The sequence below is a fragment of the Nerophis ophidion genome, linkage group LG16 (genome assembly GCF_033978795.1).
Source record: "Nerophis ophidion isolate RoL-2023_Sa linkage group LG16, RoL_Noph_v1.0, whole genome shotgun sequence".
Taxonomy (NCBI): Eukaryota; Metazoa; Chordata; class Actinopteri; order Syngnathiformes; family Syngnathidae; genus Nerophis; species Nerophis ophidion.
The window spans coordinates 40,245,154-40,261,695 of NC_084626.1; the positions used below are offsets into that span (position 1 = coordinate 40,245,154).

Sequence of the window (16,542 nt, forward strand, 5' to 3'; positions counted from 1 at the left end):
TAGCCAATTTGCTCAATTTACCTTTAATAAATGAAAAAAAAAAAAATAAAATATATATATATATATATATATATATATATATATATATATATATATATATATATATATATATAAATGGGTATTTCTGTCCGTCATTCCGTCGTACATTGTTTTTCCTTTTACGGAAGGTTTTTTATGGAGAATAAATGATGAAAAAAACACTTAATTGAACGGTTTAAAAGAGGAGGAAACACAAAAAAAATTTAAATTTAATTTGGAAACAGTTTATCTTCAATTTCAACTCCCTAAAATTCAAAATTAAACTGAAAAAAATGAAGAGAAAAACTAGCTAATTTGAATCTTTTTGAAAAAATAAAAAAAATAATTTATGGAACATCATGAGTAATTTTTCCTGATTAAGATTAATTTTAGAATTTTGATGACATGTTTTAAATAGGTTAAAATCCAATCTGCACTTTGTTAAAATATATAACAAATTGGACCAAGCTATATTTCTAACAAAGACAAATCATTATTTCTTCTAGATTTTTCAGAACAAAAACTGTAAAATAAATTCAAAAGACTTTGAAATAACATTTAAATTTGATTATACAGATTTTTTAGATATGCCAGAATATTTTTGGGGAATTTTAATCATAATAAATTTGAAGAAATATTTAACAAATATTCTTTGTCGAAAAAACAGAAGCTAAAATGAAGAATTAAATTAAAATGTATTTATTATTCTTTACAGTACAAAAAAAATACTTGAACATTGACTTAAATTGTTTGGAAATAAAAGGAAGGAATTTAAAAGGTAAAAAGGTATATGTGTTTAAAATCCTAAAATCCTTTTTAAGGTTGTATTTTTTCTCTAAAATTGTCTTTCTGAAAGTTATAAGAAGCAAAGTAAAAAAAAAAAAAGAATTTATGTAAACAAGTGAAGACCAAGTCTTTAAAATATTTTCTTGGATTTTCAAATTCTGTTTGAGTTTTGTCTCTCTTAGAATTAAAAATGTCGAGCAAAGCGAGACCAGCTTGCTAGTAAATAAATTACATTTACAAAATAGAGGCAGCTCACTGGTAAGTGCTGCTATTTGAGCTATTTTTAGAACAGGCCAGCGGGCGACTCATCTGGTCCTTACGGGCTACCTGGTGCCCACGGGCACCACGTTGGTGATCCCTGATGTAGATCAAGATACCGTTTTTTTCCTCCAAATCAGGTATAATTGATTTTATTATTCAGACGGAAAAAAAATACCGTATTTCCTTGAATTGCCGCAGGGCATATAGTATGCGCCTGCCTTGAATTACTGCCGGGTCAAACTCGCTTCCCAAAATAATTAGCGCATGCTTAGTATTACCACCTGGTCAAACTAGTGACACTTCCCCTGTCATCATTTTCAAAATGGAGGAGGCTGATTTCAATACCGGTAATTTAAAATTGTATAAAGGGAAGAAGATTAAGAGCTATTCAGTATGATTTAAGGTCCAAGCTTACTTCACACTCAAATTTTTACTGCATACATTTGGTAAGTGCCGGAGTGAGAAGAGGTTTTAAAATAATTAGTGCATGCTTACTTTTACAACATGCCTTTTGGTAAGCGCAGGAATGAGAAGAGGTTTTAAATTAATTAGCGCCCCGGCGGCAATTCAAGGAAATACGGTAACAGCAACATTAAATCCAACAACAAACTTGTATGCAAACTACAACAACATGAAGCAATTCTTTTTGGAACAATTTATCGCTATCTGATAAACATGGATCAATGTTAAAAAAAAGGAATTAATTTTGATCTGGAAGGATATTAAATAAAGTATATCAGCAGAACTCCAAAGAACGGAGGAAGAAAGGAAATAAATCCCAATTTGATGTTCCTCACATACAGTACATGACAGAAAAGGAACTATTTAAAATTGTGTGAATGAATCCTAGGCCTCAACTGACCGTTACATAATTTATACAGAAATTATAAAAAAGGATTATTGAAGATATTTCAGAACCTTTAACGTATATCAACAACCTATCGTTTCAAACGGGTAAATTCCCAAAACAAACTGAAAATACCAAACGTTTTACCAATTTATAAGACCGGCGACAAACACCAGTTTATAGGCTATAGAACTGTTGCCTTATTTCCACAATTTTCAAAAAATATTGAAAAATAATTTAACAACAGATTGGACAAATTCATAAACAAAAATAGAACACTTGCAGACAACTGATACGGAGACAGTACTAGCTAACATTTCAACATTGATGGCATTATCCAAAATAACAGAGGAGATTACCAATGCAGTTGATGGTAAACAGTGTGCAGCTGCAGGGTTTATGGACCTAACAAAAGGATTTGCCACAACTAATCAAAATATCAGGCAGCACGGTAAGAGGGGTTAGTGCGTCTGCCTCACAATACAAAGGTCCTGGGTTCGATCCTATGCTCGGGATCTTTCTCTGTGGAGATTGCATGTTCTCCCCGTGACTGCGGGGGTTCCCTCCGGGTACTCCGGCTTCCTCCCACTTCCAAAGACATGCACCTGGGGATAGGTTGATTGGCCCCAAACAATAAATTGGCCCTAGTGTGTGAATGTGAGTGTGAATGTTGTCTGTCTATCTGTGTTGGCCCGGTGGCAACTTGGCCAGGGTGTACACCACCTTACGCACGAATGCAGCTGAGATAGGCTCCAGCACCCCCGCGACCCCAAACGGGACGAGCGGTAGAAAATGGATGGATGGATAATCAAAATATTTTCATTAGCAAATTAGAACGCTATGGTATCGGAGGGTTGGTCTTAAACTGCGTAACAAGAAGCTACTCAGCCATCACGAAGCAATACCTGAAGCTAGGGGAACACATAAATATCTTGCGGTGTACCTCAGCGATCAATACTGTGACCAAAATGATAAACAACATTTGTAAAGTCACAAAGGACTTAAAGGCCTACTGTGTCATACTTGATCATTTCGCGATATTGCCATATTTTTGCTGAAAGGATTTAGTACAGAACATCGACGATAAAGTTTGCAACTTTTGGTCACTAATAAAAAAGCCTTGCTTGTACCGGAAGTAGCAGACGATGTGCGAATGATGTCACGGTTTGTGGAGCTCCTCACATCTTCACATTGTTTACAATCATGGCCACCAGCAGCGAGAGCGATTCGGACCGAGAAAGCGACGATTTCCCGATTAATTTGAGCGAGGATGAAAGATTCGTGGATGAGGAAAGTTAGAGTGAATAATAAAGAAAAAGGAAAAAAAAGACAGGGCAGTGGGAGCGATTCAGATGTTATTAGACACATTTGCTAGGATAATTCTGGAAAATCCCTTAATCTGCTTATTTTGTTACTAGTGTTGTAGTAAGATTGTACTGTCGTACCTGAAAGTCGGAGGGGTGTGGCCATGGGTGTGGTGACCGCCAATGTATCTGAAGGAAGCCACACAGCTGCCTCTTTGACAGGTGCACGAGGAACGACGCAAGCTCCGCTCATGTCTACGGTAAGAGCCGACTTACTACCACAATTTTCTCACCGAAACCTGCCGGTTGACATGTGGTCAGAAACCATGTTCGCTTGACCGCTCCGTTCCATAGTAAAGCTTCACCTTAGGGAATGTAAACAAGGAAACACCGGCTGTGTTTGGGTTGCTAAAGGCAGCTGCAATACACCGCTTTCTTCTTTAAGGTGTCCATTATTAATTGAACAAATTGGAAAAGATTCAGCAACACAGATGTCCAGAATACTGTGTAATTATGCGATTAAAGCAGATTACTTATAGCTTGGATCGGGCTGGAAAAAAATGTCCGCTACAACCCGAGACGTCACGCGCACGCATCATCATACGCGTCATCATACTGACGTTTTCAACAGGATACTTCGCGTAAAATTTTAAATTACAATCTAGTAAACTAAAAAGGCCGTATTGGCATGTGTTGCAATGTTAATATTTCATCATTGATGTATAAACTATCAGACTGCGTGGTTGATAATAGTGGGTTTCAGTAGGCCTTTAAAGTTAGTATTATTTGCAGATGACAGGACTGTTTGTTTTTTTCAGGCGGTAACACAGAAGCTAATACAAAAAACAGAAAAAATAAACAAATGAATTCAATCAATTATTTCTAATTTGACAAAAAACAGTTTATCTTTGAATGGATCTTTCAGTTGTTTTAATGAAGTAAATGTGAAGATGAACTAGAGTTCTCATAAAAAAATATGAATATGTTTTGGACCAGAAATCCCTTTGTATTTTCTACTGCTTGCTAATAGTACCATATCTGAGTTATTGTGTAGAAATATAGGGAATTAACAACAAAACTAAGCTTCATTCACCATTTGTTAACCGTGTAACAAAAAGGGATCGGTTAGAATAATACATACTCCCATGCATTCTGAAAATACAGGATTGAAAATAGACAAGTCTTTTTTTTCTTTCTCTTTTTCCTCCTTTCCTTCTTTCTTCATGACAAGGCGATGATGATGATGCCATTTCTTTCTGAATGCACCGACTTATCAGCAGGCGTCTTATTGATGGGCGACTACAATGTTTTGCCTCTCTGCTAATCATCATGGAGTCAGTGGTCACCTTCCAGATCCTTTTGTGACGAGTACAGAGCTTTCTTGCCTGGAATGCAATCTACATTGATTTTGACATCAAGTTTGATTGTTTGAAGGCGAGGAAGAACGCTGAAACCTCATCAGTAGGTTACTCAAAAGCATCAGTGGGCAATGTTTTGAATGTTTGATGATGAAAGACAAGCTGTTGGTCAGCAGTTAAACATACTACAAACCCTGTTTCCATATGAGTTGGGAAATTGTGTTAGATGTAAATATAAACGGAATACAATGATTTGCAAATGATCTTCAACCCATATTCAATTGAATGCACTACAAAGACATGATATTTGATGTTCAAACTGATAAAAAAAAAAATTTTGCAAATAATCATTAACTTTAAAATTTGATGCCAGCAACATGTGACAAAGAAATTGGGAAAAGTGGCAATAAATAATGATAAAGTTTAGGAATGCTCATCAAACACTTATTTGGAACATCCCACAGGTGTGCAGGCTAATTGGGAACAGGTGGGTGCCATGATTGGGTATAAAAACAGCTTGCCAAAAAATGCTCAGTCTTTCACAAGAAAGGATGGGGCGAGGTACACCCCTTTGTCCACAACTGCGTGAGCAAATAGTCAAACAGTTTAAGAATGTTTCTCAAAGTGCAATTGCAAGAAATTTAGGAATTTCAACATCTACGGTCCATAATATCATCAAAAGGTTCAGGGAAACTAGAGAAATCACTATACATAAGCGGCATGGCTAGAAACCAACATTAAATGACCGTGACCTTCGATCCCTCAGATGACACTGTATCAAAAACCAACATCAATCTCTAATGGATATCACCACATGGGCTCAGAAACACTTCAAAAAACCACTGTCACTAAATACAGTTGGTCGCTACATCTGTAAGGTCAAGTTAAAGCTCTACTATGTAAAGCGAAAGCCATTTATCAACAACATCCAGAAACTCCGCCGGCTTCTCTAGGCCCGAGATCATCTAAGATGGACTGATGCAAAGTGGAAAAGTATTCTGTGGTCTGACGAGTCCACATTTTAAATTGTTTTTGGAAATATTCGACATCGTGTCATCCGCATCAAAGGGGAAGCAAACCATCCAGACTGTTATCAACGCAAAGTTGAAAAGGCAGCATCTGTGATGGTATGGGGGTGCATTAGTGGCCAAGGCATGGGTAACTTACACATCTGTGAAGGCACCATTAATGCTGAAAGGTACATACAAGTGTTGGAACAACATATGCTGCCATCTAAGCGCAGTCTTTTTCATGGACACCCATGCTTATTTCAGCAAGACAATGCCAAGCCAAATTCAGCACGTGTTACAACAGCGTGGCTTCATAAAAAAAAGAGTGCGGGTACTTTCCTGTACCGCACGCAGTCAAGACCTGTGTCCTCCCCATCATCTTTGTTGTAGCAGTGTAGTGTGCAAGGACAGGAGTGAAAGAAGTGTCAAAAGATGGAGATAACTGTCTTAATCACATTCAGACTTTACTTCAATCAATAACGGAGCAGCATCTCCTCATCCGCCGGAAATGTGTCCCGTGAAAAACCGTCCGACCGGAATGCTCTAATAACTAAAGTTCCTTGGGTGAATAATGTAAACTCACTACACCGGTATGTTTTAGCACTTTCATGGCAGATAAGAGTGACAACTATACCACTACTTTATATTAGAAATGGCAACAGCAGAGAATGAATGTCACATAACAAGAAGGTAGAGAAAAAAAAGAAGCGTATCAACTAAGGCATCGGCACCAACTACAAAGGCGGTGAGTGCAATATTTCAGGACATATGCAAATCCCAAATACAGATCAGCAGGCACCAGATGGTAAGAAAAGATTATTTTGCATAATATTGCGAAACAAAACACCAGATTATATGTCTTACTTTTTACACACACCATAATAGTACTCGTATGTTGAAGCACAGTACAATCCATCAAGCGGTGCGGTTTCATCGCTTACCAAAGCCGTACAAAAACATTTTGATAGATGTTTAAGCGCCGTGTGTAATGTTCTATATGTTCAATGGAACATATACAATGTTGGTGTAGTTTACTTGAGTCATATTGCAGTCTACACCCATCTCTTACATGTGACTGCCAACATATTGCAGTCTACACATATCTCTTATTTTGACTGCCATCACACTTATTATTTCACCATGTGCCAAATAAAATAGCTTCGAGGTCAGCAAGCAAAACCAGAATTATTCCGTCCATTAGGCTCACCAGGTTACAAGGCGCACTGTCGAGTTTTGAGAAAAAAAAAAAGATTTGAAGTGCGCCTCCATATATATATATATATCTTGATTGGATTATCCAGAGAATAGTGCTCGATACCGTGGTAGAGCGCAATATGTAGGTGTGGGAAAAATCACAAGACTACTTCATCTCTACAGAACTGTTTCATGAGGGGTTCCCTCAATCATCAGGAGATTTTTCCTGATCATCTCCTGATGATTGAGGGAACCCCTCATGAAACAGTTCTGTAGAGATGAAGTAGTCTTGTGATTTTTTCCACACCTACATATATATATATATATATATATATATATATGTATATATATATATATATATATATATATATATATATATATATATGTATATATATACTTTATGCAATGGTGACCATGATTTGCAGATATTGCAATAAGATAATTGTACCTTTGCAGCAACAGACGAGCTGGGCTTTTCCAGAAGGTCCCACAGTTTCTTCCGTTTCTCGGCACAACACGTGTTGTCGAATTCTTCGCCATCACGGTCCTTCAAATTATCCGCCTCCCTTTTGAGCTCCTCGTTCATCTGCTCCTTCTTCTGGTGGTACCTGGCCTGGCAGCAGGACTCCAGGTAGATCTCGTCGATGCCCCAGTAGTCCAGCTCTTGGCTGAAGGACAGAGCGCACATCTCCTCCATCATGTGCAGTTTGCCCGTGCGGTAGAAGTTGAGGATGGACGTGAAGGCGCCGGGATGTCGGTCGAAGAAGAACTCGTTGTCCTCCGTGTTGTAGTCGTCACAAACCTCCATCAGCGACTCGTGGCTGCTGCAGTCCTGCAACTTTCCCAGCCGCGTCCGAGGGAGGCGCTCCAGGGTCCTCCACAGGACCTCGTGAGGGAGGCCGCCCACGTTCAGGCGGACCCTCTGCAAACATGTTTTACTGCGCACCGCGTCTGCTGGATCCTGCGGGAGCGAAGACGTGGACTGAGAACCCACTTTGGTGAACTCTGCCAACGACTTCTCCATCGTGAGCGCCAAAGCAGGAAGCGGCTCGACCTCAACCAAGCCTCCTTGCTGCCATGCTTGTCCTGAAGAAGGCCCAAAGTGGTTGGTTAGTTTGCTCGTTAGTTGGCTAGTTCTCTGAATATTTAATTAGCAAGTTTGTTAGTTGGTTGGTATTGTCAGTTAGTTCAGTGTTTTTTAACCTAAAAAAAAATGTATCTCTAAGTAAGCACCAGCATAATGACTGATATTAAAATACAGTAGCGTGGAAGGCCTAAGTATTCATTAAAAACAAGGCATACGTTATTCATTCATTCATTCATTTTCTACCGCTTATTCCCTTTTGGGGTCGCGGGGGGCGCTGGCGCCTATCTCAGCTACAATCGGGCGGAAGGCGGGGTACACCCTGGACAAGTCGCCACCTCATCACAGGGCCAACACAGATAGACAGACAACATTCACACTCACATTCACACACCAGGGCCAATTTAGTGTTGCCAATCAACCTATCCCCAGGTGCATGTCTTTGGAGGTGGGAGGAAGCCGGAGTACCCGGAGGAAACCCACGCATTCACGGGGAGAACATGCAAACTCCACACAGAAAGATCCCGAGCCTGGATTTGAACCCAAGACTGCAGGACCTTCGTATTGTGAGGCAGACGCACTAACCCCTCTGCCACCGTGAAGCCCAGGCATACGTTATGTTTATATTTAATATTTTTGGCCAAAGTAACACTTTACACACAGTTTGAACAGTAACAGTAAAATAAAACACTGTAAATTTAAAACCTGCTCAGTGGCCTTGTGGTTTCGGTGCCCGCCCTGAGATCAGTAGGTCGTAAGTTCAAACCCCGGCTGAGTCATACCAAAGACTATAAAAATGGGACCCATTACCTCCCTGCTTGACACTCAGCATCAAGGGTTGGAATGGGAGTGAAATTACCGAGCACAGCCACCGCTGCTGCTCACTGCTCCCCTCACCTCCCAGGAGGTGGAACAATGGATTTCATCCCACTCTGTGTGTGTGTAACTATCAGTGGTGTTTTAACTTTAACTTAATGAAGTGATTATGTGGCGTGCCACTAGTTGTTATAAGTACCACAGTTTGAGAATTACTGAGTTAGTTAGTTAGTTAGTTAGTTAGTTAGTTAGTTAGTTAGTTAGTTAGTTAGTTAGTTAGTTAGTTAGTTAGTCAGTCTTCATTAAAAACACAATGCCGGAAGTGGGTTGACTTTAACTACTCATCCTTGCTTTCATGCTTGTCCTGCAGAAGGACCAAATTTATAATAAATAAATAAATGGGTTGTACTTGTATAGTGCTTTTCTACCTTCAAGGTACTCAAAGCGCTTTGACACTACTTCCACATTTACCCATTCACGCACACATGAATCGAAAAAATCGATATATAATCGAATCGCGACCCCAAAAATCGATATTGAATCGAATTGAGGGACACCCAAAGATTTGCAGCCCTAATATATATATATATATATATATATATATATATATATATATATATATATATATATATATATATATATATATATATATATATATATATATATGTGTGTGTGTGTGTGTGTGTGTGTGTGTGCGTGCGTGCGTGACTCCACACAAGTCAATAACACCAACAAAGCTCCCCTTTGTGCATTCACGCACAGTATAAAACGTTGGGTGGACAAAATGAGACAAAGAATGAGTGGCATCGTTGAAGAAAGTTGTACATGTAAACAAACTACGCTGAGCTCAAGGACCGCCAAAATTAGTAGGACAAAACAGTGCTCGCCAAATACTCTCATCGGCGATTCATGTTTAATATAAACAGTGTGATTTCTATCAATGAGGGAGGTGAGTGTCATGTTAGCCTCCCACAGAAACCCTAATAAAACAAAAATATACTTTTCCCCCCCATCTTTTTCTATTTTCATACAATTTTGAGCCACGACGGCGACGCGTTAAGCTCATGACGCAGCAAGTTGAATGATGCGGACACATTTGTTACTGGATACTCTCCAACATGCTTCTATGCACGCTATGTGCAAGTAGTTTGCAACTATAATCACATGACGCTTGTTTTTACTGACAAATGTGCTGCTTTACACTGCCATGTTGTTCAATGAAGGACAGTGCGTGTGCGCGTGCGTGTGTAAGTGCAGTGGATTTTTGTCACGCAGTAAAACAATTAAGGAGGTTTTACTGTAAATAGATGGCAGCTCCGTAGCTAACTTTTTTTTTTACTGTAAAATCTACTGACTTGTTACAGTGTGGGTGGGGACGTGCGCAGCTGTCCAGTGCTGAAACTCCATCAATTCGTGAACACACACACACACACACACACACACACACACACACACACACACACACACACACACACACACACACACACATTGTAATTTTAACGTCGTTTGTATTGATCCATTCCATCATCGATTCATCAATCAGTGCCACGCAATAAACTTTCACACGCAATCAGGCTGCGAGATCTCTTTTCTCCTACGTGATTATTAACAATATCACACTTTAATACGCGCAACGGGGATGGAAATGCGCACATATGGTGCTATAAATAAACATCCTTCCTCCTGGTGACGAGCATCACAACATTTACATGACGCGCGCACACGCGGCACATCAATCAGTTTCCGTGGAAGATGTTGTGGTGGAAAAATGGACGCAAAATGTGCGGGTATAATTTGCTTTAAGATTACCGTAATGATCCAGCAGTTGAAAAGGAAGACGCCGTCACTGGTCCACTAGATCTGGGCTGTGATGCCTTCCATCCCCGCCCTCCTTCTCCTCCTCCTCCGACGTGTCACATCCACGCAGCGGCCGCACATTCGTCACAACGCCGCTTTCATCGCTCCACGCCTCGGCCAGCAAAGATCAACAAGTACCGTTAGGGCCGTCGTGGGAAAAAAAACGCGGAGTAGTGGAACCTAGGAGGAGAGTATAGAGACGGAGGAGGAGATGGAAATCTTTTCTGTTGTCTCCTCCCGCACATTGCACTTAACTCTTTACGAGCTGCAGCCTGACACCTGAACGCACCACAGGTCGGCGCTCGGCCAGAAAGAAACAGGATGTGACGTTCAAATCCTTGAAGAAAAATATTCGAAGCATTGATGTATGCATTTCCTGTACTTATGTTTTATAGTTTGGACTTAGACTTAGATTTAGACTAACTTTAATGATTTTTAAATTTTTAAAATGGGAGTTTTTATTTCCAGTCATCCATTTCCTACCGCTTGTCCTCCTGGAAAGTATCCCATTTGTGACTCTAAATTAGGGCCAATAGTTTTGTACCTAAAAAAAATTACTTTGAAACTGAAAAAAAAATGGTTTTGATGTGGAATTTTGACAAATACATCATCCATCCATCCATCCATCTATCTTTCCATCCATTTTCTACCGATTATCCCTCTTGGGGTTGCGGGAGATGCTGAAGCTTATCTCAGCTGCATTCGGGCGGAAGGCGGAGTAAACCCTGGACAAGTCGGCACATCATCGCAGGGCCAACACAGATAGACAACATTAACATCCACATTCATGGTATTCAAAATTAAAGTGCACACATTTTGAATGAATTATTTATTTTAATTTTTTAATATTTTTTTCCACTCTAAATTGCGCTCGCTCTAATAAGTTCTGGCCACTTTAGGTGCAAGTAGCGCTCACGTTCGGTCTAAGTCGTGCTAACTTTAGGTCTGTCATGTTTGGTGATCATGTTTAGTTTGGCTATGTTCTGTTTGGTTTTTGCACTCTCGTCAGTTCCTGTTTTTTCACTCCCTTTTTTGTCACCATGACTACCAATCAGCTCACCTGTCCTCACGACTCACACACTTGATTAATTTGAACTCACACACCTGTTTTCAATCACCACATCAGTATTTAAACTAGTCATTTCCAGTCAGTCCTTCTGGCGTCATTGTGTTTGTTCCATGCTCTGTTCTTGCAACAGTAAGTCATACTCGATTTTCATGCCAAGGTTCATGCTGTTCTTTTCAGGTCACAGTAAGTGTTGTTTGCGTTATGTTCAGAGTTTATGTTAAAGTGTTAGTTTTGTTTCTTTAGCCAAGTTGTGCCTTAGCAGAGAGCTCTTTTTGTTTGTACCTTTTTAGTCACAATTAAATCATGTTTTTACCTAAATGCCATGTCCCGAGTAGTCCGTCTGCCTTCCTGGGAGAACGACACCACAGCAAGCTGCGACCCCCCCATTGTGACAAGGTCCAAGTCACGCCCACTCTAAGGCACACCCACTTTAGGTCCAAGTCAGGCCCACTCTGAGTCACGCCCACTCTAAGTTGCGCCTACTTTAGGTCCAAGTTGCGCCCACTCTAAGTCATGCCCACTTTAAGTTACGCCCATTTTAGGTCTTGTCTGGCCCGTTCTAAGTCACACCCACTCTAAGTCACGGCCACTTTAGGTCCAAGTCCAGCCCACCCCGAGTCACGCCCACTTTCGGTCCAAGTTGCGCACACTCTAAGTCACGCCAACTTTAGGTCCAAGTCGGGCCCACTCTAAGTCACGCCCACTTTAGGTCCAAGTTGCGCACACTCTAAGTCACGCCAACTTTAGGTCCACGTCGGGGCCACTCTAAGTCACGCCCACTTTAGGTCCAAGTCAAGCCCACTCCGAGTCACTCCCACTTTAGGTCCAAGTTGCGCACACTCTAAGTCATGCCAACTTTAGATCCAACTTTAGGTCCAAGTCGGGCCCACTCTAAGTCATGCCCACTTTAAGTCTAAGTCACGCCCACTTTAGGTCCAAGTTGCGCACACTCTAAGTCACGCCAACTTTAGGTCCACGTCGGGGCCACTCTAAGTCACGCCCACTTTAGGTCCAAGCCACGCCCACTCCGAGTCACGCCCACTTTAGGTCCAAGTTGCGCACACTCTAAGTCATGCAAACTTTAGATCCAAGTCGGGCCCGGTCTAAGTCGCGCCCACTCTAAGTCACGCCCACTTTAGGTCCAAGTCATGCCCACTCTAAGGCATACCCACTTTAGGTCCAAGTCGGGCCCACTTTAAGTCACGCCCACTTTAGGTCCAAGTCGGGCCCAGTCTAAGTCGCGCCCACTTTAAGTCACACCCACTTTAGGTCCAAGTCACACCCACTCTAAGGCGTACCCACTTTAGGTCAAAGTCAGGCCCACTCTAAGTCACGCCCACTTTAGGTCCAAGTCACACCCACTCTAAGGCGTACCCACTTTAGGTCAAAGTCGCGCCCACTCTAAGTCACGGCCACTTTAGGTCCAAGTCACGTCCACTCTAAGGCATACCCACTGTAGGTCTAGTCCGGCTCTGAGTCACACCCACTGTAGGTCTATTTGGGCCCAGTCTAAGTCGCGCCAACTCTAAGTTGCACCTATTTTATGTTCAAGTCATGTCCAATTTAAGTCACACCCATTTTAGGTCGAATGCGGCCCAATCTAAGGTGTGCCCACTATAAGTCATGGCCACTTTAGGTCCAAGTCGCGCCCACACCGAGTCACGCCCACTTTAGGTCCAAGTTGCGGCCACTCTAAGTCACGGCCATTTTAGGTCCAAGTTCGTCCCACTCTGAGTCACGCCCACTGTAGGTCTAATCGGGCCCCGTCTAAGTCGCGCCAACTCTAAGTTGCACCTACTTTATGTCCAAGTCATGCCCAGTTTAAGTCACACCCATTTTAGGTCGAGTCGGGCCCGGTCTAAGGTTTGCCCACTCTATATCATGGCCACTTTAGGTCCAAGTCACGCCCACTCCGAGTCACGCCCACTTTAGGTCCAAGTTGGGCCCACTCTAAGTCACGCCCACTTTAGGTCCAAGTTGGGCCCAGTCTAAGTCGCGCCCACTCTAAGTCACGGACACTTTAGGTCCAAGTCACGTCCACTCTAAGGCATACCCACTGTCGGTCTAGTCGGGCCCAGTCTAAGTTGCGCCCACTCTAAGTTGAGCCTACTTTAGGTCCAAGTCACGCCCAGTTTAAGTGACGCCCATTTTAGGTCAAGTCGGGCCCAGTCTAAGGTGTGTCCACTCTAAATGATGGCCACTTTAGGTCCAAGCCGCGCCCACTCCGAGTCACGCCCACTTTAGTCCAAGTTGCGCCCACTCTAAGTCACGCCCACTTTAGGTCCAAGTCGGGTCCAGTCTAAGTCGTGCCCACTCTAAGTCACGCCCACTTTAGGTCCAAGTCACGCCCACTCTAAGGCAATCCCACTTTAGGTCCAACTTCGGCCCACTCTGAGTCACACCCACTGTAGGTCTATTTGGGCCCAGTCTACGTCGCGCCAACTCTAAGTTGCACCTATTTTATCTTCAAGTCATGCCCAGTTTAAGTCACACCCATTTTAGGTCGAACGCGGCCCAGTCTAAGGTGTGCCCACTCTAGGTCATGGCCACTTTAGGTCCAAGTCGCGCCCCCTCCGAGTCACGCCCACTTTAGGTCCAAGTTGCGCCCACTCTGAGTCACGCCCACTTTAGGTCTATTTGGGCCCAGTCTAAGTCGGGCCAACTCTAAGTTGCACCTATTTTATGTTCAAGTCATGCCCAGTTTAAGTCACACCCATTTTAGGTCGAACGCGGCCCAGTCTAAGGTGTGCCCACTCTGAAAAAAAAAAGGTTTTGATGTGGAATTTTGACAAATACATCATCCATCCATCCATCCATCTTTCCATCCATTTTCTACCGATTATCCCTCTTGGGGTTGCGGGGGATGCTGAAGCTTATCTCAGCTGCATTCGGTCGGAAGGCGGATTAAACCCCGGACAAGTCGGCACCTCATCGCAGGGCCAACACAGATAGACAACATTAACATCCACATTCAATGTATTCAAAGTGCAAGTAGCGCTCACGTTCGGTCTAAGTCGTGCTAACTTTAGGTCTGTCATGTTTGGTGATCATGTTTAGTTTGGCTATGTTCTGTTTGGTTTTTGCACTCTCGCCAGTTCCTGTTTTTTCACTCCCTTTTTTGTCATCGTGACTACCAATCAGCTCACCTGTCCTCACGACTCACACACTTGATTAATTTGAACTCACGCACCTGTTTTCAATCACCACATCAGTATTTAAACTAGTCATTTCCAGTCAGTACTTCTGGCGTCATTGTGTTTGTTCCATGCTCTGTTCTTGCAACAGTAAGTCATACTCGATTTTCATGCCAAGGTTCATGCTGTTCTTTTCAGGTCACAGTAAGTGTTGTTTGCGTTATGTTCAGAGTTTATGTTAAAGTGTTAGTTTTGTTTCTTTAGCCAAGTTGTGCCTTAGCAGAGAGCTCTTTTTGTTTGTACCTTTTTAGTCACAATTAAATCATGTTTTTACCTAAATGCCATGTCCCGAGTAGTCCGTCTGCCTTCCTGGGAGAACGACACCACAGCAAGCTGCGACCACCCCATTGTGAAAAGGTCCAAGTCACGCCCACTCTAAGGCACACCCACTTTAGGTCCAAGTCAGGCCCACTCTGAGTCACGCCCACTCTAAGTTGCGCCTACTTTAGGTCCAAGTTGCGCCCACTCTAAGTCATGCCCACTTTGAGTCACGCCCATTTTAGGTCTTGTTTGGCCCGTTCTAAGTCACACCCACTGTAAGTCACACCCACTTTAGGTCCAAGTTGCGCACACTCTAAGTCACGCCAACTTTAGGTCCAAGTTGGGTCCACTTTAAGTCACGCCCACTTTAGGTCCAAGTCACGCCCACTCCGAGTCACGCCCACTTTAGGTCCAAGTTGCGCCCACCCTAAGTCACGCCCACTTTAGGTCCAAGTCACGCCCACTCTAAGGCACATCCACTTTAGGTCCAAGTTGGGCCTTCTCTGAGGCACGCCCACTTTAGGTCCAAGTCGGGCCCAGTCTAAGTCGCGCCCACTCTAAGTTGCGCCCGCTTTAGATCCAAGTCACGCCCACTGTAATTCACACCCACTTTAGGTCCAAGTCGCACCCACTCTAAGTAGTGCCAACTTTAGGTGTAAGTCGCACCCAATCTAAGTCTAAGTCACGCCCATTCTGAGCCACGGCCATTTAAAAATTGAACTTACTTTAGATCTAAGTCATGCCCACCCTAAGTCACGGCCACTTCAGGCCCAGTCTAAGTCACGCCACTCTAAGTCGCGCCCACTTTAGGTGTAAGAAGCCCCCAATCCAGGGGTGTCTAACGTACGGCCCGCGGGCAGGATCAGGCCCAATCTATGTCTAAGTAGCACCCAATCTATGTCTAAGTCACGCCCATTCTAAGCCACCCCTTTTTAAAAATTGCGCCCACTTTAGATGTAAGTCGCACCCACTCTAAGTTGCGCCCACTTTAAGTGTAAGTTGCGCCTATTTAAAGACCTGGCGTGACGACAACTTAAGTTAACCATGTCTCACAGCTTAAAGCTGCGGCGGTGCAGAACTACTCTAAGTCTCGCCCACTTTAAGTCGCACCCACTCTAAGTCGCGCCCACTTTGGGTGCAAGTCAAGCCCACTCTAAGTCACGCCCACTTTGGGTGCAAGTCGAGCCCACTTTAGGTCTAAGTCGTGTCCACTCTAAGTTGCGCCCACTTTAGGTTCAAGGTCTGCCCCCTTAAAGACTTGCCCACAGAGGTAACAACAGCGGAAGTGCAGCGTGTCTTGAACTAAAGTGAAGCTGGAGAGGGTGGAGTTGGCTATTTCGGTTGCTTTGTTGGGTCTGCTTCTGTCTCTGGCCATGCTCCTCCCACCCCAGCAGACGATGGCGTGGAACACCGCAGAGGCCACCACAGTGTATATGGGTGTTGAAATTATGTTTTTGTTTGGTTGCTTGTCTATGCATGGTTC

General features: G+C 42.9%; 1 protein-coding gene across 1 annotated transcript in view; it reads right to left on the reverse strand.

Annotated features, from left to right (window-relative positions):
• kcnb1 (potassium voltage-gated channel, Shab-related subfamily, member 1) overlaps window positions 1-10,767 on the reverse strand; it is a 142,247-nt gene extending 131,480 nt beyond the window's left edge. Inside the window, exons 1-2 of the mRNA XM_061875214.1 lie at window positions 10,488-10,767; window positions 7,227-7,864 (exon numbers count right to left, since the gene is read on the reverse strand). Of these exons, the coding sequence (XP_061731198.1) occupies window positions 7,227-7,802 (576 nt within the window). The 5' untranslated portion in view covers window positions 7,803-7,864; window positions 10,488-10,767. The remainder of the gene's footprint in view (window positions 1-7,226; window positions 7,865-10,487) is intronic.
• Window positions 10,768-16,542: the final 5,775 nt, after the last annotated feature.